General features: G+C 48.0%; 1 protein-coding gene across 12 annotated transcripts in view; it reads left to right on the forward strand.

Annotated features, from left to right (window-relative positions):
* Positions 1–26,864, forward strand: part of COBL (cordon-bleu WH2 repeat protein) — a 204,956-nt gene that overhangs the window by 63,771 nt on the left and 114,321 nt on the right. For 9 of the 12 annotated variants that reach the window (XM_077304157.1, XM_077304147.1, XM_077304148.1 and 6 more), the window contains 3 exons: positions 7,502–7,546; positions 19,432–19,520; positions 23,748–23,837. In XM_077304157.1, coding sequence (XP_077160272.1) covers positions 7,502–7,546; positions 19,432–19,520; positions 23,748–23,837 — 224 coding nt within the window. The remainder of the gene's footprint in view (positions 1–7,501; positions 7,547–19,431; positions 19,521–23,747; positions 23,838–26,864) is intronic. The other 3 variants (XM_077304151.1, XM_077304149.1, XM_077304152.1) reach the window with 3 other exon arrangements.

The raw sequence follows: 26,864 nt of genomic DNA on the forward strand, positions 1-26,864 counted from the left end.
GCCACAGACCCGCGACAGACCTGCGCCTGGCCACAGACCCGCGCCTGCCGATTGGCCCGGCCGATTCCCGCCCTGCCGACAAGGGAGCAACTGCGAGCCGCGCTCTGCGCGGCTCACAGTTGCTCTCTTGCCAGCGGCCTGACGCGGTGAGAGGCGCTTCAGGCCGCATCAGGCCGCCAGCCGAGGGAGCCCCCGCCAGCCGCGATCTGCGCGGCTGCCGGGGGCTCCCTGCGGGGAAAGGCTAGTGCCCATTGTATTTCTACAGACAATGGGCTTTGCCTCTAGTAATCATAATAAAACATCTATACAAAAGACCAGGTGGTTCAGATCCCAGATCACTTGGAGAAAATCCCATGGAGGAATTTTGCAATGCCTTCGGTCACTTGAGGGTTATGATCCGATAAAAGAAAGTGCCCTCCACTAATTTGGATCTAAGATGGCTGGCACAGATTTCTTCAGAGACAGAAAGGGGGTTGATAGGCCTGTAGTTGGCTGAGAGGTTTGGGTCACCTTTTTTGAAAATCGGGATGACTACTGCTTCTTTCCAGGAGGCAGGAATGGAACTGCTGGAATTTTTTTGGTAAAAAAAGAAGCAAAGAGAGGGGCCCTGTAGTTGGCAATTTTTTGAAAGATTTCTGGTGGAAGAGCATCAGGGCCAGGCGCCTTGCCATGTCAGAGTTTGGAAATGAGTTCTCTGATTCCATTTTCTTCGACAGGAGACCTATGGGGAGACCCGGATGTTAACAATTCTTCATTCCCATCAGGTGGCAGGTTGGAGTCACAGAAAACTTTGGAAAGCTGATCAACCCAAGATTCCATATTAATGGTGGGGTTTGGGGCCAATCGGGGGCCACTGAGGCCCTGGCCCACGAGTTGCCAGAACAGCCGATTGTCACGAGATTGGAGAGCCCCTGTGAGGCCTCGGATAGGACGGGTTGTTTTTTGGTCTTAATCAGGCTGTAAAATTTCTTTCTGGCTTCGAAATATTCAGTGAACCCTTCAGGTGTGTTCATACTATAACAAAACAATTTCCTCAGCTTCTGTTTCTCAGTCCTACAGTGATTATCAAACCAGCAGTGTGTAGAGTCAGTGGGGTGTGGTTTATAGCGGGAAGGCCTGTTCTGGCACAGTTCAGCTGATTGAGTAGCAAGGGTTGAGTAGTTTAGAAGAGTGTCCCTGATGGCATTGGCTGCTACCACGGACTGAGGAAGCACAAGGGAGGCATTTTTGTCAAGGAAGTCATGGGCTCACTCCTCAGATTTGGTAGACCATCTGTAAGAGATAATCTGTTTGGCTGTAGCATGAGTGGACAGAGGTTCAGGGCAGTTTGGGCTTCTCAAGATTACTAAAGTACTAAAGACTGTTCACCCTGGCACACTTTAATGCTCTACCTTCAGCCCGCCTGGAAGGCAGATACCATCCTGTCCTGTTCCCTCAATGGATTTGTCCATGTCATGCAGGGAAACTTGAGTTCATTGAACATGTTCTGCTGCATCGCCCGTTCTGTAATGGCATTCAACAGCAATATATTGCTCCCTCCATCTGCAATGGGGAGATCTGAATGGCTTTATGTATTTCTCCTCATCTACCCCTCTCAGGAGACAGCTCACAAATTTCTAGATTTCCCCTTCAGGTGCATGAGATATGGAAGTACACGCACACTCACAGACATCAGTGTTCTCTCCCGAAGAACTTGCTGTGAAAGGAAGAGAATGCTGTATCCTCTCACCATCCTAGTAGTAACAGGTGGAAGAATTCCTTGTGTTGTGTTTTGAAACTGGTAACCACATTTGATCTGTTTGAGTACAATTAAACAGGAATCCAGTGTGGCCTTGCAGATCAACAAAAATTCACTCCAGCATATTTTATGAGTTAAAAGCTTACTCTGGAACTAATGTTATTGGCCTTTGAGGTAACCAAAAAAGCTAAGATAAAAAGAAACAAAAATATAGGTAGCACATAGTGCTAATGTATAAAAATATCATATATTTATTTGTTTGTTTGTTTGTTTGTTAATTTATTATATTTATATACTGCCCTGCCCAGAGGCTCAGGGCTGTTTACATAGAACATAAGAACAATACATGAAACAGTCTATAACATATGAATATCCGTACAATATTAATAATAGTTGTAATAATATAACAGTGTAACAGTATAACAGTATAAACAAAGCAACAGTGCAATAGTGCAAACAGGTCCAGAGCACTCTGGTGGAGTTCTGAGAGGGGGGGGGGGGAGCAGGGGCCCTTCAGTCGCTGTTGGTTATGCCTGGTCTCAACCAAATGCCTGGCGGAAGAGCTCCTTTTTGCAGGCCCTGCAGAACTGTTTAAGCTCCATCAGGGCCCTGATCTCCTCCGGGAGCTTGTTTCACCAGGTGGCGGCCAGGACAGAGAAGGCTCTGGCCCTGGTTGAGGTCTGGCGGGCTTCTTTAGGCCCAGGGATCCTTAGCCGGTTGGTGGTGGTAGAGCACAGAGCTCTTTTGGGGGCATAGGCGGGGAGGCGGTCAGGTACACTGGGCCCTGACCGCGAATGGCCTTGAAGGTAATTACCAGGAACTTTCGTCTGATCCGGAATTCAGCTGGCAACCACTGCAGTTGGGGGAGGGTGGGCCGGATGTGGGACCTCCACGGTGTTGCTGTGGGGATCCTGACCACTGCGTTTTGAACCAGCTGTAGTTTCCGGGTCAAGGCTAAGGGCAGGCCTGTGTAGAGCGAGTTACCAAAGTCCAGTCTAGAGGTGACCGTCACATGGATCACTGTGGCTAGGTGTTCTGGGCCAGGTAGGGTGCCAGTAGCTTGCCTTGGCAGAGATGGTAGAATGCCAGCCGTGCTACCTTTGTGATCTGAGCTTCCATTGTAAGGGAAGCATCCAGAATCACGCCTAGGTTCCTGGCGGAGTGAGCCGTAGAGAGCTGCACACCATCCAGGGCAGGCAGGCGCGCTTCCTCACATGGGCCCTTCCTACCCAGCCACAGGACCTCCGTCTTTGAAGGATTGAGCTTCAGACGACTCTGCTTGAGCCATCTCGTCACTGCTTCCAGGCAGCTGGCTAATGCTTCTGGGGGAGAGTCAGGGCGGCCATCCATCAGGAGGAAGAGCTGGGTGTCATCTGCATATTGATGGCAACCCAGCCCAAACTTCCATACCAGCTGTGCAAGAGGGCGCATGAAGATGCTGAATAGGGTAGGAGAGAGGACTGCTGTCCTATGTAATTACACATCCAAAGAGGTTAAATATCCTTTGAAAACCACAATCCTATGGTTCAGCATATGGGTACCTAATCTGTTCCCTCTTAATAAAACAGTAAGGGGTGTTTGGGTGGGCTCAGTCTGGGATGGGGGGGGGCAACAATTGGCCCATTGGCTCCGGACTGACAAGCAGAGGGGCCAATTGGAAGGCACAAACTGCCTTCTGATTGGCCCCTCACCAGGACAGACCAAAATTCCATTCAGTCAGCCCAGCCAGGGGCTATCAGGAGACATGGCTGCCAGTCTGCTCCTGACCAACACAGAGAGAGGAGGTCAGCAGGGCTGCCAAGGGGGGTGAGAACAGAGGCTGCACCAGCCCTTCTCGCTCCAAGGCTGTCCTAATTGTCAAGTCCAACTGCAAATTGCCTCAGAACCCTCACAGAGCTGGCAGGAGGCTGGTGAGTGCGCTCCTTCCCCCTCCCTTCAGGCCTGCTGCGAAGGAGCCTCTGACAGCCTCTGACTGAGGGGAGGGAGGCATTTTCCTTTAGAGAGCAACACAGGGGAGTCTGAGAAACTTTCCCCTTCTGCCAAACAGCTGGCTGACAGGCAGGCCACAGAAAAGCCCCTTCTCACTTAAAATACTTCTCTGGCCGGGGGTTAGACACAGCCAAGCCATGCGTATTTCTTCTTTGCAACTCTCATCAGATATGAGGCCTACTGCACAGCATTATTCTGCAGACTAAACGGATTCTTTTGTCTCCTGTTTCATCTGTACAACAACCCTGTGCAGTAGGCCTCAAGTCTTTCAATTCAACAACAGCCTGTGTGCGAAGCCTTAAATGTTTCTTCTCTACCACAACCCTGTCCATAGTAGCCCTTTCTGCCTGGGGAGCTGATCTTTATACTCTGCAGGTGAGCTGTAATTCCAGGAGCTCCCCAGGCCCCACCTGGAGGTTGGCTACCCCTGGGTTGGATATATTCCTGGAGGTTTGGAGGTGGGACTTCAAAATCGTACAATGCCTCAGAGTCCAGCCTTCAAAGGAGCCATTTTGCCTGCAGTTGGGAGGGAGTAGTGCAGGTGTGTCCCTCCTGGGCTACGGGCTATGGGCCATCCCTTACCAGCAACTGTTTGTATTCTGGGGTGCTGACAGGCAGACCAGCATCAGTCCTCTGATTCTGGAAAGTGAAGGAAGATCTAAATAAATATTTACAGCCTGAAACTAAATAGTGAACAAGTAAATGGCTGGAGACACATGGGAACTGCAATAACTTTTTTCAACCTTGGCCTGGCAAATAAAAAAACAGTATAAAAAAACCTTACTAAAGTCAAGACTGCTGTGCACAGAGAGTCTTCCTCTTAGGGTTGCCAGCTTCCATGAGGCTCTCTACCCACCTCCCTCATGAGGAGTCTGCTATGGGGAGAGAAAGGGAAGGCAATTGGAAAATGCTTTGAGACATCTGAGGCATGCTGGGTCACTGCGGCCCATTCCCAGTTCTCTCAGACCTCTCACAACCCCACATAACTCACAGGTTGACTATTGTGGGGAGACAAACGGAAAAGGTGCTTGTAAACCGCTTTGGGCAGTAAACAACAGGGTACAAAATCCATTCTTCTTCTAAGGATCAACCATGAAAGAAGCATGTGATCACATAACATTTTATCAACAGTGAAAAAATGGAAAAGAAGGAACAGGGTGGACACCTGAGTACTGTGACTACCCCATGTGTATTAGGGCAAGGGGCATTTTGGTGAATGTGGCCTAATTCACACAAGAAGGGAAATGACGCAGAACTGGGAGGAATTGTTTGCCATTTAATCTTCCCCTAAGAAGAGTCTCCAGTCTGATTTTCCCTTCACATATTGGAAGGCCCGGCTCTGGAAAGCTCATCTATAACCACTATGCCACAATTCCCAAAGGTCAGTTCTGTCAACGAACATTCCAAACCACAGGTTATTGACACCCGTATCTCCACACCCATGCCCTCATTTGCCACCACAACCTCCCACACAACACACACATTCAACCCCATGCCCTTACAGACTGGACAACTCCTCCCCTTCCTCTTCCCACTGCCTAAGCTGTAGCACCCGTTGTATTCTTGGATACAATGGGCTTTGCCCCTAGTCTTAATATAAAGACAAATAAATGTCCAATCGTATAAATACAGATTAAAAGGTACAAATAATATCCATATGCAAGAACCAATACCAAACACGTTTTGACTAAAAGCCTTCCTCGATGGTAAAATTGAAACTGATCATTCCATTAATTTAACAGAATTTGGGATCTCCATGGAGATCCCAATCTGGCCAGCACTCCAACAATTTGGCTGGCTCCCAGTTTAATTCCAGACTAAGCTTAAGGTTTTGGTAATCACCTTTAAGGCCATACGCGGTTTGAGCCCAGTGTATCTGAGAGACCGCCTCCATGCCTATGCCCCCAAAAGAGCCTTATTCTCCGCCACCTCCAACTGGCTGCGGATCCCTGGCCCCAGAGAAGCACATCGGACCTCAACAAGGGCCAGGGCCTTCTCGGTCGTGGCCCGCACCTGGTGGATGGAGCCCCCTGAGGAAATCAGAGCCCTGGCTGAACTTTTCCGCATGGCCTGCCTGCACTTTTCCACAGTTCAGCATGGTCTGCAAAAGGGAGCTCCTCCACCAGGCATTTGCTTGAGGCCGACCGACTCATTTGCTGGTTCCTCCCTCAGGGGCTTTACGCACCGGGATCTTTGTAGCAAATTGGTCACTGAATGAAAAATCGCCATTTAAAATAGTGGAATTCGTCGTTATGCATACCTGCCTTTGTAGTGGAATCCAGTTGCGTTTTGTAGCGTTTCCCACAGGCTTCCGGTCTCAGCAGAAATCGCTAGAAAGGAAGCGCTATTGCCGAGCTCGTCCCGCCCCTGGCTGTCAAGCAGCCAATGCGCAGCCGTTAGCATGCTCCCAAACAGCCCCTTTCCCTTTAAGAAAGGTTTAAAAAAAAAAAAAACAGACCCATTGCAACGAATCTGTGTTAATTCGTTGCAACGGAGAGACCCATCCAGCTGCCTGGTGTGTTTGAGCTATCGTTTGATCGTTGCCATGCTCCCTTCGAGTGAAAAAAAAAATCCCCCCCCCCCCTCTCACGGGCCCGATTTTCGGCTGAATGAATGTGTAAAAAATAAAGGGAAAATACATCAGCAAACGGGCTTCTCTGTTCTTTGTGCTTAGTGACTGAAGGGGAGGGACTGAAGCCGGGGAAGCCTCTAAACTGAAAGAGGCTCGCTGGTGCTTTTATCCCCGCTCGCTCGGAGAAAAAAAAATGGCGATCGGAAGATCAGAGAAGAGAGCCAGGGGGAGGGACTTTGTAGAAACCGCAACAATGTTAACGCACAGGTCTTTTTCGCTAGTGTTGCAGATTGGTTGCAGGAGTGTATCGCTTTCCGGAGGGTGAATCCACTTTTGGGGATTTCCCTGAAAGCGCTACAAGGAAGCGCTTTTTGCAGATTGGTTTCAGGTGTGTGGCAGATTGTCGACGACGTTGTGCATAACAGCAAATCAGTAGCGTTTTCAATTGGTAACCATTGTGCTATTTTGAAGGCGTGCAAAAAGCCCCTCAGACACCCTTCCATGACTGAACAATTTGTTCTCCCCACCGTTGTTATTCATGTTTTGTTGTAATTGTTACTGATAGATTCAATTCAATTCAATTCAAAACTTTATTTCAGTCGTTCAGACCAATTTATATGAAGTTAATACATAAAAGACCAAAAGAATATGGTTGTTCTGTTGAAAATTGTATAATGTTATAGAGTGTTCCATGTAAAGTTATGCACTGTTCCACGTAAACCTCCCAGAGCCGTAAAGAATGGGTGGTATACAAATCCAAAATATATATATATATATATATATATATATATATATATATATATATATATATATATATATATATATATATATATATATATATATATATATATATATATATATATAATATATATATATAAATCTCATCTCATCATACACGGAATGGACCTAAAATGAAAGGGCGAGGAGAGAAAAATAATTATCTGTATGTCTGTTAAGCTCATAATGTCTTACCTAAAACTACCATTCACTAGTTCATGGTAGAGCCAATTTTCCTAATATTTAGGTCAGGCACTAACACCCTTAACTTGAGCTGCATAGATTGTGAGCCTCAGAATCAGTCTAGGAGGAACGAATGGGAGGTCCCAATCCTGTGACACTTGAATGCAAAACTCCTGATTTGTGTACTGCATCTCTAATATTCTTTCTTCCTTTTTGTCCTTTTCTCTTAATCTCCTTTCCAGTTCTTCCATCAAAAGCTCAATCTGAACCTTCTCTGAACTGTAGAGGTACTGTATGATGGGGCTTAGAGAGAAATGATTTCTCCCATTAACAGGTTTTGGGCATGGTTTTGATGACTAATGCATTTAGGCTTGTTCTGTAAGCTAGCACTGCACCATAGCATTCCCATTCTTTAGATGAGTTTGCGTATGTTAGCATACTAACACACTGCTTTAGGATGCTTTAGGATGTTTTGGGCTGATCCTGCGTTGAGCAGGGGTTTGGACCGGATGGCCTGGATGGCCCCTTCCAGCTCTATGATTCTATGATTCTAAGATTCTATGATTTGAAATATGCACGTTACCTAGCTATATATTTCATTGTATGCACACTATAACAGTAAATAGGAAATGCTTCATTCCTTGGTGGACGTTGGAATGTATTTAGTTTACTGTACCCTTCTTTTGTGCCACTGCTGATGCAATAAAATCCATCAATCATAGAATCATAGAATAATAGAGTTGGAAGGAACCTCATGGGTCATCTAGTCCAACTCCCTGCACTATGCAGGACACTCACATCCCAATCGCTCATCCACTGTAACCTGCCACCCCTTTGCCTTCACAGAATCAGCCTCTCCGTCAGATGGCTATCTAGCCTCTGTTTAAAAATTTCCAAAGATGGAGAACCCACCACCTTCCGAGGAAGCCTGTTCCACTAAGAAACCGCTCTGTCAGGAACTTCTTCTGGATGTTTAGATGGAATTTCTTTTGAAATAATTTCATCCCATTCATTCTGGTCTGTCCCTCTGGGGCAAGAGAGAACAATTCTGCTCCATCCTCCATATGGCACCCTTTTAAATACTTGAAGATGGTTATCAAATCCCCTCTCAGTCGTCTCCTCTCTAGGCTAAACAGACCAAACTCCCCCAACCTTTCTTCATACATGTTAGTCTCCAAACCCCTCACCATCTTTGTTGCCCTCCTCTGGACATGTTCCAATTTGTCAACATCCCTCTTCAACTGGGGTGCCCAAAACTGAACACAGTACTCCAAGTGAGGCCGAACCAGACCAGAGTACAGTGGTACCATCAACTCCTGTGATCTGGACACGATACTCAAAATCCCATTTGCCTTTTTAGCCACTGAGTCACACTGCTGACTTCAATGTATGATCTACTAAGACTCCTAGATCCTTTTTGCACATGCTACTGCCAAGACAAGTCTCCCCCATCTTATATTCGTGTATTTGGTTTTTCCTACCTAAATACAGAACTTTACATTTGTCCCTATTGAACTTCATTTTATTCAATTTAGCCCACTAATCAAGCCTATCACTAGGTATGCAGGTGCTAACTTTGGGTCAATGGCAGTCAGCACTTAACAAATGTATTGTTGGCAGCTGTAGCTCAATTCTGGGACATAGAACCCTCGGTTGATTGTGGGGCCTTCAGTTGATTGTGGCACCTCCATCAGTAGCTTTGGCAGTGAACTAACCCTGCCTGTGGGTGATTTCCACTTTGAAGATGTAAGTCCCTTAACTGCCATTTCTTTGCTGCTGGATTACTTCCTTGCAGTGACTTTAAAAAGAATATTGCACTACCCTCATTCTTGTTTGCATGCTATGTGTAGTTTAGGCTACATTCGTAGCTCTGTACCAAACTAGCAAACTTGCTTCATGTTCCGTCTCCCTGAGAAGCCACTCATTGGCACTGTGCCTGTGCAGGGCAGCCATGGACATTTTGTTTCTAGCTTTAAACTTCAAAATGGGGGCACTCCACCCCTAGCGGAACTGGTGCATCTGTGGGGTTTCCCACCAACTGTGTGACATGCTCCTACTCTGGGTTGCCCCTTTCCCTCAATTCCCTTTTTGCTATCACAAAGATAGGATGCTTCTAGCAATGTTTCATTTGTATTTGCCATTTTGGTAAATTAATCTCCTTTTCAAGTAACTTTTCAGACTTGAAAGTTACCATGCGTAAAGAAGGAGGGCTTCACACCGGCCCCAGAGGCACACCCGGGGCCTCGAAGAGGCCGTGGGTGTACTTCCAGGACCGGGGGACAGGCCGGGTCGATGGGGGGAGGGGAGCGGGAGGGAAGGAGGTGTGCTTCTTGCCTGGGGTGAAGGCCAGGCAGCCGTGGGGGGAGGGGGGCCGGGGATGGCTTCCCCGCACCCCCAGAGCACACCCGCACCCTTCCTGGACCGCTAGGTGTGCTTGCCACTGGGGGGGGGGAGAATCTAGTATATTGTATATTTCCATAGCTAGATGACTGACTTATTGTGATCCATAGCTGTAAGAGTTTGAACGACCATGTTCATCTGATTCTTTCCACCAGTAACATTCTATGTCTAATGGTCAACTAGGAAAAGTCCATCTTGAACCCTCTCTGAGGATATTATTCATTAGTTCATCTCTAGTGACATCATTTTAAAAAGGTGGCAAAATTATACAGAAGAACTATACGAGAGCGAGCTTAACATCCCTGATAACCACGATGGGGTAGTCACTGACCTGGAGCCAGACATCCTGGAATGTGAAGTCAAATGGGCCTTTGGAAGTCTGAGAGACAATAAAGCTAGTGGAGCTGACAGCATTCCAGTTGAACAATTCAAAATCTTAAAAGATGATGCAGTAAAAGTGCTACATTCAATATGCCAGCAAATTTGGAAAATTCAACAGTGGCCACAGGATTGGAAAAAGTCAGTTTAAATTCCAATCCCAAAGAAGGGTAATGCCAAAGAATGTTCAAACTACCGCATCATTGCATTCATTTCTCATGCTAGCAAAGTTATACTCTAAATCCTACAAGCTAGGCTCCAGCAATATGTGGACCGAGAACTTCCAGAAGTACAGGCAGGATTTCGAAGAGGCACAGGAATTGGAGATCTCATTGCCAACATACACTGGATGACTTTGGCCACCTCATGAGAAGGAAGGACTCCCTGGAGAAGAGCCTAATGCTGGGAGCGATTGAGGGCAAAAGAAGAAGGAGCAAAAGAAGGGGATGACAGAAAATGAAGTAGCTAGATGGAGTCACTGGAGCAGTCAGCGCAAATTTAAATGGACTCCAGGGAATGGTAGAGGACAGGAAGGAATTGTCCATGATGTTGCGATTGGTCAGATACGACTTTGCACCTAACAACAACAACATGCTGGATCATGGAGAAAGCTTGGGAGTTCCAGAAAAACATCTAGTTCTGCTTCATTGACTATGCTAAAGCCTTTGATTGGGTGGAGCACAACAAACTGTGGCAAATTCTTAAAGAGATGGGAATACCAGAGCATCTTATCTGTCTCTTCAGAAACCTATATGCAGGTGAAGAAGCAAGAACCGGGCATGGAATCACTGAAACAAACATGGCAGAGAGCAGGGGACTGATCCTGACATTCCTCCTGTCCAAAAACATCTTTCCCCCACACCCCCCATCTATGGGACGGGGACAGTGGGGAAACTCCCAATGAAAATCCCGCAACAGTTTTGGGGCCTGGATATCACCTGCCTCCACCCATTCTCTGTCCCCCATGGGGAATTCTTTCCAGTCCACTAGGTACTGCAGTTTCCCCTTGTGCCAGCGAGAGTCCAGGATTGTGTTAACTTCGTAGTGCGTGTCTTTGTCCACATAGACAGGAATCGGGGCAGCAATAGCCGGGTGCCAGTCATCTGGGGATGGGGCACATTTCAGCAAGCTGGAATGAAAACGGGATGCATATGTCTACAAGTCTTAGGCAGGGACAGTTCAACAGTCACCGCATTAATCAGTCTTTTCCCAGGGAAAGGCCCCACAAATTTCGGCCCCAGTTTTCGTGACAGCTGCTGAAATCGCAGGTTCTTTGTAGATAGATATGCCAGATCCCCAACAGTCCAGGCAGGGGCCTCCTTCCGTTTTCTGTCAGCCTGAACCTTGTACACTCGTTTGGCCTGCTACAAGCACTTAACAATGTCCGGCCAGGCCCTGGAGACCCTGCTCGCCCATTTTTGAACGTCCGGGGCGTCAGGGGAAGAGATTTCCCAGGTGGGCAGTGCAGTTAGATCGGTCCCATAGACCACTTTAAACGGAGACATCCCTGTGGATGCGTGGACCCCGTTGTTGTAGGCAAACTCAGCCAGGGGGAGGAGGGAGACCCAGTCCGTCTGCTGGTGGTTAATAAAGCAACGCAAGTATTGCTCCAGGGTTTGGTTCACCTGCTCGGTCTGGCCATTTGTCTCCAGGTGATAGCCCGATGTGAGCACTTGCTCCACCCCCAACAGCCTCAAAAGCTCCCGCCAAAACATGGCAACGAACTGGGGGCCCTGATCCATGAGGACCCTCCCCGGGATCCCATGCAGGCGATACACGTGTTCAATGAATAAAGAAGCCAGCTTCGGTGCAGACGGCAATCCCGAGCATGGGACGAAGTGGGCTTGTTTGGAAAAAGCATCCACCACCACCCAGATTACAGTTTTCCCATGATTGGGCGGGAAGTCAGCAATAAAGTCCATTGTAATTTCTTTCCACGGACCTAAGGGTGGGGGCAAGGGTTGCAGCAGCCCCTTTAGCTTGCCCCCCCATAGGCTTTGCAGTAAGGCACATGGGGCAACCCTGAACATAAAGCTCCACATCTTTCCTCAAGGTGGGCCACCAATAATGCCTGCGCACCAGGTGCCGTGTTTTCACAAAACCAAAGTGCCCTGTGGGCTTAGAATCGTGGCACAGTTTTAAAACGTCTTTCTGCATTGCCGCAGGAACAAACAGCCAATCCTCCTTCAAAAATAAACCCTCCTTCTCGATAAGAGATGGTCAGAGGCTAGCGAATTCAGAGTTCAGCCACACATCCTTCTGAACCCAGCCCCCAGGGAAGGGTCCTCCCCCCTTCGTCTTGCTGCGTGTCATCACAGTCAGACCCAGTTGGGAGGGGGTAAACACCGTGTCAACCTATCGGTCACGTTTACAGTCATACTGTTTTTCGCCGGCCCAGAAAGTTTTTGGAGATGTATGCAAGAGGGTGCAGCCTTCCCCCTCGCCCTTCCTGGAGGATTACCACCCCCATTGCCACATCTGAGGAATCTACTTGCACCGTGAAGGGCTTGCAGAGGTCTGCATGGGCCAAGACAGGCTCGGTGGTGAACAGGGCTTTAAGCCGATCAAACGCCGCCTGGCACTGGGCAGTCCATGCCAGCGGCATGCTGGGTTTGGCCACCAACTTCCCACCCCCTTTGGTTCTCAACAAGTCAGTTAGCGGGAGGGCCACCTTGGCAAAATTGGGGATGAACGAACGGTAGAAATTGGCAAACCATAGGAAACTTTGCAGCTGTTTCTGTGTGCGCGGGGGCTCCCACACCAATAGGTCCCGGACTTTCCCAGGGTCCATTTCGATTCCAGCACTGGAGACACGGTAGCCTAGAAATTCCACTGCCTCCCAATGGAACTCGCATTTAGAAAGTTTCATGTAGAGATGATGAGCCTGCTAGCGGCGCAAGACTTCGCGCACCAACTACACGTGTTTCGCTGGGTCCCCTGAATACAGCAAAATATCATCCAAATAAACCAGGGCCCCCTTGTACAATAGGTCATGCATGACCTCATTAATTACATTCATGAACAAACCCGGAGCGCTGGCGAGGCCAAACGGCATGATAGTGTACTCAAACTGTCCCAGGGGGTTGTTAAAAGCAGTCAAATACTGATGACCCTTCTTAATCTGGACCCGGTAATATGCCTCCCGCAAGTCCAGCTTAGTAAAAATGCATGCTCGCCCAAGATGGCTCAGCAAGTCTTTGATTAGAGGCAAGGGGTTAGTATTGCACGTAGAAACTGCATTCAAGCCCCTGTAGTCCATACACAGGTCTTTCTTTTTTACAAACAAGACGGGGCGGCCATCGAGGAGGTGGCGGGGTGGATGAAACCGTCAGCCAAGTTCTTGTCGAGGAACACCCGGAGTTCTTGCGTCTCCCTGGGTCTCATGGAGTACAGCTTAGCCCATGGGAGGGGTTCCCCCGGCTTCAATTCAATAGCACAGTCTGTTTTTCGGGGGGGGGGGCAACTGATCGCATTCCTTCTCTGTTAACACATCTTGCAAATCCCAGTACTCTTTGGGAAGCCCTCGGGACCCACCCTAGCCAAGGCGGCTGTCTCGGTACCGGGCCGTTTCGTGACACCCCTGTCTATTGGGCGGCAGTGTTTCTCACACCCCGGTTCCATGAAATGTACAATCCCCATGCTCCATTTCACACTGGGTTTGTGCTTCCGCAGCCAGTCCAGCCCCAGGACACACGGGAAAGCTGAGCTGGCCGCCACCACTGGCTGGATCTATTCCCAGTGCTCGGCCACATCCATTTCTAGCGGGAGCATCTTGCTCACCGCTTCTCCTGGGGCACACTTCCCACCCATCTGGGTGAAGTGGAAGGGTATGGCCAGGGCCACCTTTCCCACCCCCAACGTTTTAGCCAACAGAGGATTAATCAGAGTCTTTGTACACCCCGAGTCCACGATACTCTGGACCCCCATCAACTTCCCCGTTTTTGGCACAGTGAAAGGGCCATTTCACACGGCTTCAAAATAGCACAATGGTTGCTAATTGGAAACGCTACTAATTTGCCATAACCCACGACGTCGTAGACAATCTTCGTTGTAGCGCTTTCGGGGGAATCCAGAAAAGTGGATTCACCCTCCGGATAGCGATACACTCCTGCAACCAATCTGCAACAGTAGCGCTAAAGACCTGTGCGTTACCATTGTTGCTGGTTCTTCAAAGTCCCTCCCCCTGGCTCTCTCCTCCAAACTTCCGGCGTTTTTTTTTCTCCGCGCGAGCGGGGATAAACGCACCAGCGAGCCTCTTTCTGTTTAGAGGCTTCCCTGGCTTCAGTCCTTCACCTTTAGTCACTAAGCACAAACCACAGAAAAGCCCGTTTGCTGAAATAAAGTCCCTTTATTTTTTACACATAAATTCAGCCGAAAATCGGGCCCGTGAGAGGGGGGGGGGATTTTTTTTTTATCACTCGAGGCAGCGTGCAAACGATCATACAATCAAACGACAGCTCACGTTAGGCAGCTGGATGGGTCTCTCCGTAGCAACGAATCTACCTAGATTCGTTGCTATGGGTCGGTTTTTTTTTTTAAAAACCTTTCTTAAAGGGAAAGGGGCTGTTTGGGAGCATGCTAACGGCTGCCCATTGGCTGCTTGACGGCCAGGGGCGGGACGAGCTTGGCAATAGTGCTTCCTTTCTAGCGATTTCTGCCGAGACCGGAAGCCTGTGGGAAACGCTAAAAAACGCAACTGATTCCACTACAAAGGTAGGTATGCATAACGACGAATTCCACTATTTTAAATGGCGATTTTTCATTCCGCAAACAATTTGCAACAAAGATCCCCGTGCGAAAAGGCCCAAAGTCACTGGGAGGAAGACTAAGGGGGAGCACGCACCAAATGCTTGGCCCTGCCCAGGACCTGCTGGTGGGGCCTCTTCACAGCAGGTCATCCTCGTTTCCCAATGGCTCACACGAGGCACCCTCCTCCTCTGCCCAGCTGTCCAATGCGGTGTCGAATGGCACTGGTTCGCCCAGGGCGGCGAACAGGGAGCGGACCGTTTTCTTGGTGGGGGCTTTCTGCTTGGGCGCTCCAGCAGTAGGCTTGGCAACCACGGCCGTGGTCTTGCTAGACGGCTTGTCTCCATAGGTGGGCGACTGCTTCTTGGAGGGGCACTGAGCAAGGAAGTGGCCCTGTCCGCCACAATCCAGGCAGAAACCCTTCTCTCGGCGTCAGTTGCCTTCGGCTGCATCCACCCAGGGGGCTTTCGGGGCCTTCGCTTTCTTTGGAGTGGACGTCTTGGGTGGAATCTTGGGCTTTTGACCACCCAGCTCGGCCGCCACATGCAGATGCCTCTCCACTTCCCCGGCCAGGTGGGCCCAACCCATCGCCGCCTCAGGGTCGTCCAGGTGCAGGCATTTTTGTGCTAGATCCTTGCGCAGCCCCTCTCGGTAGGCGTGGACACTCTGAGCCTCTCCCCAGTGTGGGACCGCCGCAGCCAGTTTCCGGAATTCTCTGGTTTACTGGCTCACTGACCAGGCGCCCTGCTTGATCGATTTCAGGCCGGCCTCCGCCGTTTCCACCTTGAACGGGTCCTCAAACCGCTCTCACATACTGCGCATGAAGTGATCATAATTGCGCACCTCCGCCAGCGCATAGCGGTACATGTTGACGAACCACTTGGAGGCTACTTGACGAACCACTTGGAGTCCATGCAATCGACAAAGCGAACGTGAACCCCATCTCCATCATGTAGGCTTGGAGGTGGACTAGAAACCCAGGGCACGCATTGGCGTCCCCAGCGAAACGGGTTTTGAACCGGTATAGGCGGTGGATCTCTGCCCCTCTGAGTTGCGGTGGCAGCTAGGGTCTGGCGGCAGGATTGGCCAGCCATCCACCCCAGGCCGCCCCGCCTGGCAGAGCAGGAGGAACCGGGGTGGCGATCCCCCTCGGCTCTCTGGGTCCATCTCCGTCCCCCTGGGGCGGTGGTTGCCGCGGTTCCCTGGGCCTGGCTCCTTCTGGGGTGGTGGCTGGCGAGGCTCCTGTGGCTCGACCCCTTTTCCCCAAGGCGGTGGCAGATGTGGCTCGTAGGGCCCCGCTCAGCTCCTGGCGGCGGTTGACCCCAAGGTAGGCGTCCCTCGGAGCGCGGGGCACACATCACTCCTTCGCCCTCCCAAGGGCCAGCTGGGAGGGCGATGGCAGCCCCTTCTTTGGGAATCGGTGCCAGCCAACGCATTTTGGACAGAAAGAACCTTGCCCAGTTCACCGGTGACCGTCGTAAGCCATTCTCTCATCCGGCCCACGCCATCGCAAAGATCCAACACCTCCATCATGGTGGCGGCTTCTCGGTCGGGCACCCCTCTGGGGAAAGCGGGTCCCCACTTGATGCGCACTGTGGGGTTGTCGTACCGGGAGGTCTGGCGCCATTCCGTGACGTGCCACTCCAGGCAAAATTGAGGTGTGGAGCTGAGGCCTTCGAGCGCCTGCGCCATCCCGGACTTAAACAGTTCCTGAGTGGCTGTCCGGGCCCGCGCCCCAAGAGGGGTGAGCATCATGTTTTCCCGGTCCATAGAATCGTCCAGGCCGATAGTCTCGACCGGCTTGGTTTCCCCTCCTTGGGCGCTGGTCGCTTGGGCCTCCTTTTCCAGGAGTCCGGCAAGGAAGGTGCCCCCTCCGAACTCGGTCATCGGTGCGGAGGAAGGGCATTGTGAGTCTCGACTTACTGTCAAGGGCAGACAAAACTCACAACCAGGCTTCTATAGAAAGAAAGCTTTAATTGGAAGTAGATCTGAACACTTAAACATCTGAAGTCAGGACTGTTCGATATCGGGGATGCAAGCAGTTATCAATACAATTCTCCCGCTGAAACCAGGCCCGTTCCCAAGGGGAGGGGGCACTCTCTCACCCAGGTGCCATCCCAGGCTTCCTGCCAAAGTGTCTAAGTTAGCACGGCCTTGGTCAGCCCGGCCCCCAGGCTGCAGATAAGATGTTTACAGGGACACTGGCAACAATGTATCACAGCAGGGGGAACATGCAGTGTGAAAACGAGAGGATCAAAGGAGGGGGGGGATCAAAGAGATACTACAGAGCCATAAGCATTTTGGTTACATGGGAAAGACAGCAAGAGCACAGCACACAAAGATGGAGTATCTCAGGTTCGATGAAACAAACATGGCAGAGAGCAGAACAGATCCTGACACTGGGGAGGAAAGCTATGGCAAATCTAGACAGCATCCTAAAAAGCAGAGACATCACCCTGCCAACAAAAGTGCGTCTAGTCAAGGCTATGGTCTTCCCAGTTGCAATGTATGGCTGTGAAAGTTGGACCAGAAGGAAAGCCGAGGGTCAAAGAATTGAGGCTTTTGAACTCTGATGCTGGAGAAGACTCTTGCGAGTCCCTTGGACTGCAAGCCGAACAAACCGGTCAGTCCTAGAGGAGATCAGCCCTGCCTGCTCCTTAGAAGGCCAGATCCTGAAGATGAAACTCAAATACTTTGGCCACCTCATGACAAGGAAGGACTCTCTGGAGAAGAGCCTATTTCTGGGAGTGACTGAAGGCAAAAGAAGAAGGGGACGACAGAGAATGAGGTAACTGGATGGAGTCACTGAATCAGAGAGCTTAAATGGACTCCGGGGAATGGTAGAAGACAGGAAGGCCTGGAGGATCATTGTCCATGGGGTCGTGATGGGTTGGTTAAAACTTCGCAACTAACAACAACAACAAAGTGCCATCATAGAGTAAGGTTTTTTTGCCTGCTGACAGAGCTAGGAGCATTAAAACCAAGTTATCAAACTACATCAGAAAGCACAGGCAGTCAGTGAGAGCCATTCAGAGGTTATTAGGGCTGATGACCTCAACTACTGCAGTAATCCCCTTTGCTAGGTTGCGGATGTGAAGTGGTTTGTAAGGAAATATGACCAGAACATTCACCATCCTAGAGGTGGTCAGAACTTTACATTGGTGGTTGGATGATACTAGTTTGTTCTCACGTTTCCAATTCCCTCAGGTTACTCTTACAGGGTCCAGAGCCTTCAAGGCATTCAACCCTTTATATTAATCTTTTGGAGCTTCATGCAGTAAGATTTTTCTTTCACTTGTTCTCAGATATGCTCAGAGGAAAGAGGGTGGTGATTCAGAAAGATAACACTGTAACAGTGTTATTTCAATAAGTGAGTGGCACATGCTCCCAGAAACTTTGCTTGGTGGCTTAGCAGGAACTGAGAGAAGGGTTGGCTTTCTGTAGGAGCATGTGAACACAGTTGGTGGGAAAACCTTTCTGTGCTCTGTAAGAAACAAAATGTCTGCAGCCTGTGCAGATACAGTCCCAGTGTGTCTGCAAAGATGGCGTTGATGAACAACAGGTACATGTAAGTACAACTCTTGTTTTCTAGTTGCTTTAGAGCAGCAGTCCCCAACCTTTTCCACATTGAGGACCACTTCCAGGGGTGGGGGAAACCCGGGGGCCCAGGTGCCGCGCATGCGTGTTTGCGCACACCGGCAAGGTGGAAATGCGGATGCTCAGCGGCGCTGTGCAAACACTCATGCACGGAGCATGCCAGCAGCCTCACCTGCCTCTCACTCATACCCCCCCCCCCACCAACAGCAAGAAGCTCTCCGGGCTGTGGGCAAAACGACTGCTTTGCTCGCGGCCTGGCGGGCTTCTCGCTGCGGGGAGGGGAAGAGGCAGGCGTGGCCAGCGGCGGCCCGGTACCAAGGCCTTCGCGGCCCACTACCAGGCCGCCAACCGGGGGTTGGGGACCACTGCTTTAGAGGAATTGCCAAACTGTAGTATGATCTATGGCCTCTCTGTAAATTAAATCAAGGAGAAATAGGTGTTTACCATTTGTAGAAAACCCATTCCCTCAATCACCCTGAATGACAAAATTCACATATCATGGCAGTGTTCAAATACTTCCCAGTAGCCATGCAACTGAATTTCCTGGAAAATTTAACAATGTAACAATTGTGACAACTGTGCAGAGGGACTTAAAGCAAGCTGGCTGGATGCTACAGCATGTGATCAGACTGCGAATAAGTAAAATTGTGAGTAAGGAATCCACAGATTACAAATACTGTAATTGATAGGCCTATATTTCATACTTTATATACTCTAAAAATGAGTTTGCCTTCTTCAGTAACACCAGGATACAGTAAAATGGCTGCAAGCTTGAACGCTTTTGAATCAGGTTTTAAATATTGGGCTAAAATAAAGGTTAGTAAGGTTGGCTTCAAATCAGTAACTTTGGAAAAAATGACACATGACCACTTTCCTTCTGTGAGCAATTCATACTGCAGAACCAGAAATCAGAATGCATCTATGTGTGTTCAGCCATTCATTGCCAGCTGCTGATTTCCATCCTCCAAGTTAATGGTTGATTTTTTTCACCCTTAATTGATGCTGTGTTTATGATAGGAATTCTGATGAAGTATTATTTATATTATTATAGAGACAAGGAATTCAGCTAGTTGTGACCCAATGGAAAAAGAAAAGAAAAGGTTCCTGGGATTTTTCAGAACAAATAAAAAAAGCAGTAAGGTAAATTACTTTTAAAATTTTTCCTTAAATATAATTAAATTGTTTCACTTTGTGTTTGTCTGCTATGACTATACAGGTCGTTCTGTTTTTTAAAAACAATATTTACTATAAAGTTGCAGCTGGATACATGGATTGCAGTCTAACTTTCCAGCTCATAATGATTAGTATCATAGAAGCATAGAATAATAGAGTTGGAAGGGACCTCATCTAGTCCAACCCCCTGCACTATGCAGGACACTCACATCCCAATCGCTCATCTACTGTAACCTGCCACCCCTTTGCCTTCACAGAATCAGCGTCTCCATCAGATGGCTATCTAGCCTCTGTTTAAAAATTTCCAAAGATGGAGAACCCACCACCTCCCGAGAAAGCCTGTTTCAATGAGCTCTAACTGTCAGGAACTTCTTCCAGATGTTTAGATGAAATTTCTTTTGAATTAATTTCATCCCATTTGTTCTGGTCTGTCCCTCTGGGGCAAGAGAGAACAATTCTGCTCCATCCTCCATATGGCACCCTTTTAAATACTTGAAGATGGTTATCAGATCCCCTCTCAGTCATCTCTTCTCTAGGCTAAACAGACCAAGCTCCCCCAACCTTTCTTCATACATCTTGGTCTCCAAACCCCTCACCATCTTTGTTGCCCTCCTCTGGACACGTTCCAGTTTGTCAACATCCCTCTTCAACTGGGGTGCCCAAAACTGAACACAGTACTCCAAGTGAGGCCGAATCAGAGCAGAGTAAAGTGGTACCATCACCTCCCGTGATCTGGACACAATACTCAGTTTGATACAGCCCCAAATCCCTTTTGCCTTTTTAGCCACTGAGACACACTGCTGACTCATGTTCAATGTATGGTCTACTAAGACTCCTAGACCCTTTTTGCACATTCTACTTCCAAGACAAGTCTCCCCCGTCTTATATTGGTGTATTTGTTTTTTCCCACCTAAATGCAGAACTTTACATTTGTCCCTATTGAACTTCATTTTATTGAGTTTAGCCCACTTCTCGAGCTTATCAAGATCATCCTGTATTCTGTTGCTGTCCTCAGTGGTGTTTGCTACCCCTCCCAGTTTAGCATCATCTGCAAATTTAATAAGTATCCCCTCTAATCTCTCATCCAAATCATTTATAAATATGTTGAACAACACAGGCCCCAGGACAGATCCTTGGGGAACTCCACTTGTCACTCTTCTCCAAGAAGATGCTGAACCATTAACAAGTTCCCTCTGGGTACGATTTGTCAACCAGTTATTGATCCACCTGACAGAATTAGGATCCATACCGCATTTTACCAACTTGTGAACAAGAATATCATGTGGAACCTTATCAAAATTGTTTGATTATTTGTTCCAAAATTTTGCCAACTACAGATGTCAAGCTGGCGGATGTCAAACAAAACCCAAAAGACTCTTGGGGTTTGGATTAAACCATAATACTCAGAAAGAGCAAGAGAATGATTTGTTAGGTTATAGTAGAGCCATTGGGATATGAGTGTCCTGCATAGTGCAGTGGGTTGGACTAGATGACCCATGAGGTCCCTTCCAGCTCTATGATTCTATGATCGATAATTACCCGGATTCTCCTTTTTCCCTTTCCTGAAGATGGGGACAACATTTGCCTGCCTCCAATCGTCTGGCACCTCATCTGTTCTCCAAGAAGTGTCAAAAATAATGGACAGAAGTTCAGAGATGACATCTGCAAGTTCTTTTAGTACCCTTGGATGCAGTTCATTTTGCCCAGAAGCCAGTTTGGTGTAGTAGTTAGGAGTGCGGACTTCTAATCTAGCATGCCGGGTTTGATTCTGCACTCCCCCACATGCAGCCAGCTGGGTGACCTTGGGCTCGCCACGGCACTGATAAATCTGTTCTGACTGAGCAGTGATATCAGGGCTCTCTCAGCCTCACCCACCCCACAGGGTGTCTGTTGTGGGGAGAGGAATGGGAAGGTGACTGTAAGCCGCTTTGAGCCTCCTTCGGGTAGGGAAAAGCGGCATCTAAGAACCAACTCTTCTTCTTCTTCTTCTTCTTCTAAAGAAACAAGGTGTTTGTGGACTACTCCAACAGTGATCCTAGGCCACCATTCTCGTCCCCCATGTTGTGTTACCTTTTTGCCACATTGATCACTATTTCCCTCACAAGAGTAGACTGGGGAGAAATCATCAGTTGTATTAATATTTATGTTGTTCTTCCCTTATGTTCTTTGACTACTTCAGTGTCACTAATATATAAAAGTATTATGAAGAAGTTTAGTAGATGATTTATTATTATTATTAATGTTAATATTTTGATTTATTAGTCACCACTCTGAAATGGCTCATGGCGGGTTACATCAGTCTGAGTAAAAGAAACCGCCCCAATAACACCCCAGACATAAAAACATCACAATCCAATAATCACAATATGTATGAGAAGAAATGGCCGAAAAACAGTACCAACATATCCCTTCTCCCAGTACAAAACTCATACAGACACTTGAGGCAGGGCTGTGGCTTAGTGTTAGAGCGTTTGTGTGGCGTGCGGAAGTTCCCAAGTTCAATCCTCAGCACCTCCAGCTAATAATAGGTGATGTGAAAGGCTGGCCTACGGACCTGGAAATCCACGGCCTCTCAGTAGACAGTCCTGAACTTTATGGGCCAGTCGTGTGATTCTGTATGAGGCAGCTTGGTGTGTTCATGCTCAGGAGAATGTTAAGCAGGAGAGCTGTAGGTTTCATGCCCTGCATGTTAGATTGTTGGCAGTATCTGGTTTCTTGGCTGTTGAAATGCTGGATTAAGTGGACCTTTTATCTGATCTGGTAGGGCTGTTCTCCAGTTTTCATATTAGTTTCTGTTTGTGCATCTTTGGAAGTGGAATGTGGAGAGGAAGGGTATACTGTACACCTCTTTTTTCCCCTCACAAGCAGGATATTCAGGCAACGACAGCCTTTCCTTCTGAGCTCTCCAGTGCATTTGTTCCTCATGGGCGCATTGCCTCTGAATAGCTGTATGGGGCTCTGGGCAAAGGTTACATTATTTTTTTCTGTGCATGAAGGAGCACTCAGCCAGGGGCTGCTTTGTAACACTTAAGAGTGTGGTCATAGACTGGTTGCAGTTGTCAGCCACTTTTCAAACCTGTTCAGGTGTGGGCAAGCCCTTCCATTTAGAAGTACATTTTATTTCTGTGATTCTGTGAAGGCAAAGGGGTGGCAGGTTACAGAGGATGAGCGAGAGGGTTGTGAGTGTCCTGCATAGTTCAAGGGGTTGGACTAGATGACTCAGTAGGTCCCTTCCAACTCTATTATTCTATGATTATTTATTGTTGTTGTTATGTGCGAAGTCGTGTCCGACCCATCGCAACCCCATGGACAATGGTCCTCCAGGCCTTCCTGTCCTCTACCATATAGCCTACCTTTTTCACCAACTCAAGTCAGATTACACTGAGTCAACATAGTTGATAGGATGGGCGGGCCAGTGTTATTGAAGAAAAAGTACAATAGTGAGGAAGATTGTAGAACCAATCACAAACCTAGAAACAACTGAAGCCAAGTGCAAGTCATAACATGGCGAGTGAAATGATGCAAAAGTCGTGTAGTAGGATCCCTAGTTTCAGTAAGCTAAACACAGCAGTATAGACCCCAGTCTCTTAATAATTTATCTAAGTAACTTTGTGAATCATTTACATGGCCACTCTGTTGCCTACGTAAGAAGCACATGCCGATTTCGACACCATGGATGTAGGAGTCCCACCCTGCCAAGCCGTTTTGCCATAAGCCGTTCACTTCTCCATGAAACATTCTTCTCTGTGTGGGTTGGATCCAGTGGGGGCCCTTTGGTCGGTGGAAGGGAGCTTTATTTCTCCTTGCTTCCATTTCACCTTCACCGCAGCTATCTTGTGCAGTAGGTGATGCTGAGAGCCTGTCACTGGCCTGAGAGCATCCAGTGAGTTTCCACGACAGCGTGGGGATTCGAATCCGAGTCTCCTGGATTCTAATTCAACTCTAGAAATTTGTCATTGACCAGTCTTAAAGTTCTTTCCGGCATTGCTCTCAGATCCCCCGCCCCCCAGCTAGGTTCTGCGGTTTAAACCCATCTGGGGTAGTTTTCCTAAATACTGAACAAACTGTAATTGCCTCTGGTTTGCTTTCCCATCCTCACCGTGTTCTCTTGTTTTAGTCTGTCACGGCTGTTCATAGCTGGCATGGAGTGTGTTTCTTCTGGCCTGTTCACAGGCTACTAAATCTGTCTTCCAGGCTGAAGAGTCTTCCTCGGCGAGGATGGATGTGGACTATGCTGGGGAAGAGCTTTCAAAATCAACAACGGGAAGTCAACAAAGCCTGGATGTGAGTGTTAACATGGTCTGCAGGTGGCGGTAATGCCATGTAAGAAAGCTTTTACACTCCAGGATTGGCGGGCCAGCAGGTGGCTTGAAGCAGAGATTTCATGCCTCCTAATAGAATTCAGTTTTGTAATAATAACAGTTCAGTTCTGTATATATATGGTATTACAGGGTAACTGAAAAAGGCAGCTGTGAATACAAATCTTTATAGTAGAAGAATATAATAAACTCTATGCAGAACATTTTATTCAGTAATATAGAATCACAGAATCATAGAGTTGGAAGGGGCCATAAAGGCCGTCTAGTCCAACCCCCTGCTCAACGCAGGATCAGCCCTAAGCATCCTAAAGCATCCAAGAAAAGTGTGTATCCAACCTTTGCTTGAAGACTGCCAGTGAGGGGGAGCTCACCACCTCCTTAGGCAGCCTATTCCACGGCTGAACTACTCTGACTGTGAAATTCTTTTCCTGATATCTAGCCTATATCGTTGTAGATTAAACCCATTACTGCGCGTCCTTTCCTATGCAGCCAATGGGAACAGCATCCTGCCCTCCTCCAAATGACAACCTTTCAAATACTTAAAGAGGGCTATCATGTCCCCTCTCAACCTCCTTTTCTCCAGGCTGAACATTCCCAAGTCCCTCAACCTCTCTTCCTAGGGCTTGGTCCCTTGGCCCCAGATCATCCTCGTCGCTCTCCTCTGTACCCTTTCAATTTTATCCACGTCTTTTTGAAGTGAGGCCTCCAGAACTGCACACAGTACTCCAGATGTGGTTTGACCAGTGCCGTATAGTATACAATGGGACAATGACATCTTGTGATTTTGATGTGATGCCCCTGTTGATACAGCCCCAAATGGCATTTGCCTTTTTTACCGCCGCATCACACTGCCTGCTCATGTTTAGCTTACAATCCACAAGTACCCCAAGGTCTTGTTCACACACAGTGTTCACACACCAATTTGGTGTCATCTGCAAACTTGATGAGTAGTCCCTCCACCCCCTCATCTAGATCATTCATAAATATGTTAAAAAGTACCGGACCGAGCACCAAGCCCTGAGGTACCCCGCTACTCACCTCTCTCCAGTCTGATGAAACACCATTGACAACAACTCTTTGAGTGCGGTTCTCTAACCAATTCCCTATCCACCTAACTATCTGAAAAAGGATTGTAATCCTTCAATTTATCCATCAGAACATCATGGGGAACCTTATCAAAAGCTTTACTAAAATCCAAGTAAACGATATCAACCGAATTTCCACGATCAAGCAAACCTGTCACTTGGTCAAAAAAGGAAACCAGGTTGGTCTGACAGGACCTGTTGGAGACAAATCCATGCTGACTTCCTTGGATCATCAAATTGTCCTCCAGATGTTTGCAGATCGCTCCCTTTAATATTTGCTCCATTATCTTCCCCACAACAGAGGTCAGACTCACTGGTCTGTAGTTTCCCGGGTCATCCTTCCTCCCTTTTTTGAAGATCGGAATAACGTTTGCTCTCTTCCAGTCCTTCGGGACATCTCCTGTCCTTAAAGCAGTCCCGAAGATGATGGACAAGGTTTCTGCAAGTTCTCCGGAAAGTTCTTTGAGCACTCTTGGGTGCATTTCATCCGGCCCAGGGATTTGAACTCATCCAGTGCAGCTAAATGCCTCTCGACAACCTCTCTATCCATGTTAACCTGCCACCCTGACACTATCCTTTGGCTATGGCCATCTCTAGATGTGCCTAAACCCTTTGACCTGTGGGAAAAAACAGATGTAAAATAGGCACTGAGCCTTTCTGCTTTCTCTGCATCCTCCGTTAGTTTGTCCATCCGCACCCAACAGTGGGCCTATTGCCTCCTTTACTTAACATTTGCTCCTCACATAACTGAAAAATATTTTCTTGTTAAATGAACAGCACCACGTAGTTATTAAGAACAGGCTGGCAGGACGTATGCTTTTTCTACTGTAGGGGTAGCCAAACTGTGGTTCCCCTGGGATTCATGGGAATTGTAGTCCATGGACATCTGGAGGGCCGCAGTTTGACTACCCCTGTCATAGATTATGAGAAACTGAAGAGTTTATGATTAGGTTTTTTGTTGTAGTCATGAGGAAATATGGCCATTGAAACAAGGAACCCTGAAGGCTGAAAAATGATACCAGCTCCTCGATTTTTGATTTGGCTCCTAGAAGCAAAGAAAAATCTCCAAGGCCCATTTTAAGCCGTCTGAAGCTCATAACTGGTAGATCGTTAGGTAGCCATTAGGGTGGCTGATCTCCAAGCTCTTATTGGTGTTTCTCACTGATATTAGAGGCTAACTGTGCACACATAGACTTGATTTTCTTGTCAGGCTTGCCTACTTTGCATGCATACTTGTCAAATTTATTGTCGTAAATTCGATGTCTCAGTATTGATCATATTCCCTATGATGTTTGCTGTTCTGTATAATTGCATATTTTGTTGGGTGAATGAGAACCAAAATCCTTAGCTGCTAATTCTTTTGCATCAATAGAAACTGCATGTGTGTTAAGTCTGTCAATTCTCTACCAACTTAGGGTATCTGTAAGGATGAATAAACTATACAAATTAGCTGGAGAAAAAAAACCCCTATAGGTAATAATGTCACACACTGTTCAGTATATGGAACCATGCTCCAAAGTCATTGGACTCCAAGGGGGGTAACTCCAGTTATGACTGCTGTGACCGTATACTAAAGATATTATTGACGCCTGTTGGAATTTACCCAGCTCTGCAGAGCCTGCAAAATGGAGCTCTTCCACCAGGCATTTGGTTGAGGTCGGGTTGCCAGTAACATCTGAGAACCCCCTCGAAACACTCTCCCCTGTACCATCTAGATCTGGCAATCAACCCCCCCCCCCCCACACACACACCTGCCTAAATACATGCCAGTATTTTGTGTTTCTAGAACCAAATCATGTTGCCTTTTCTTAGATTCCTGTCAAAGGGATTGAAAGTTTGACTTCCAAAAAGGGTGTTTGTGATTTGGCACATGTGTCTGCTGTCCAAACCAAGCCCTAGGTGATGCC

Source organism: Paroedura picta, chromosome 11 (assembly GCF_049243985.1).
Source record: "Paroedura picta isolate Pp20150507F chromosome 11, Ppicta_v3.0, whole genome shotgun sequence".
NCBI classification, from domain to species: Eukaryota; Metazoa; Chordata; class Lepidosauria; order Squamata; family Gekkonidae; genus Paroedura; species Paroedura picta.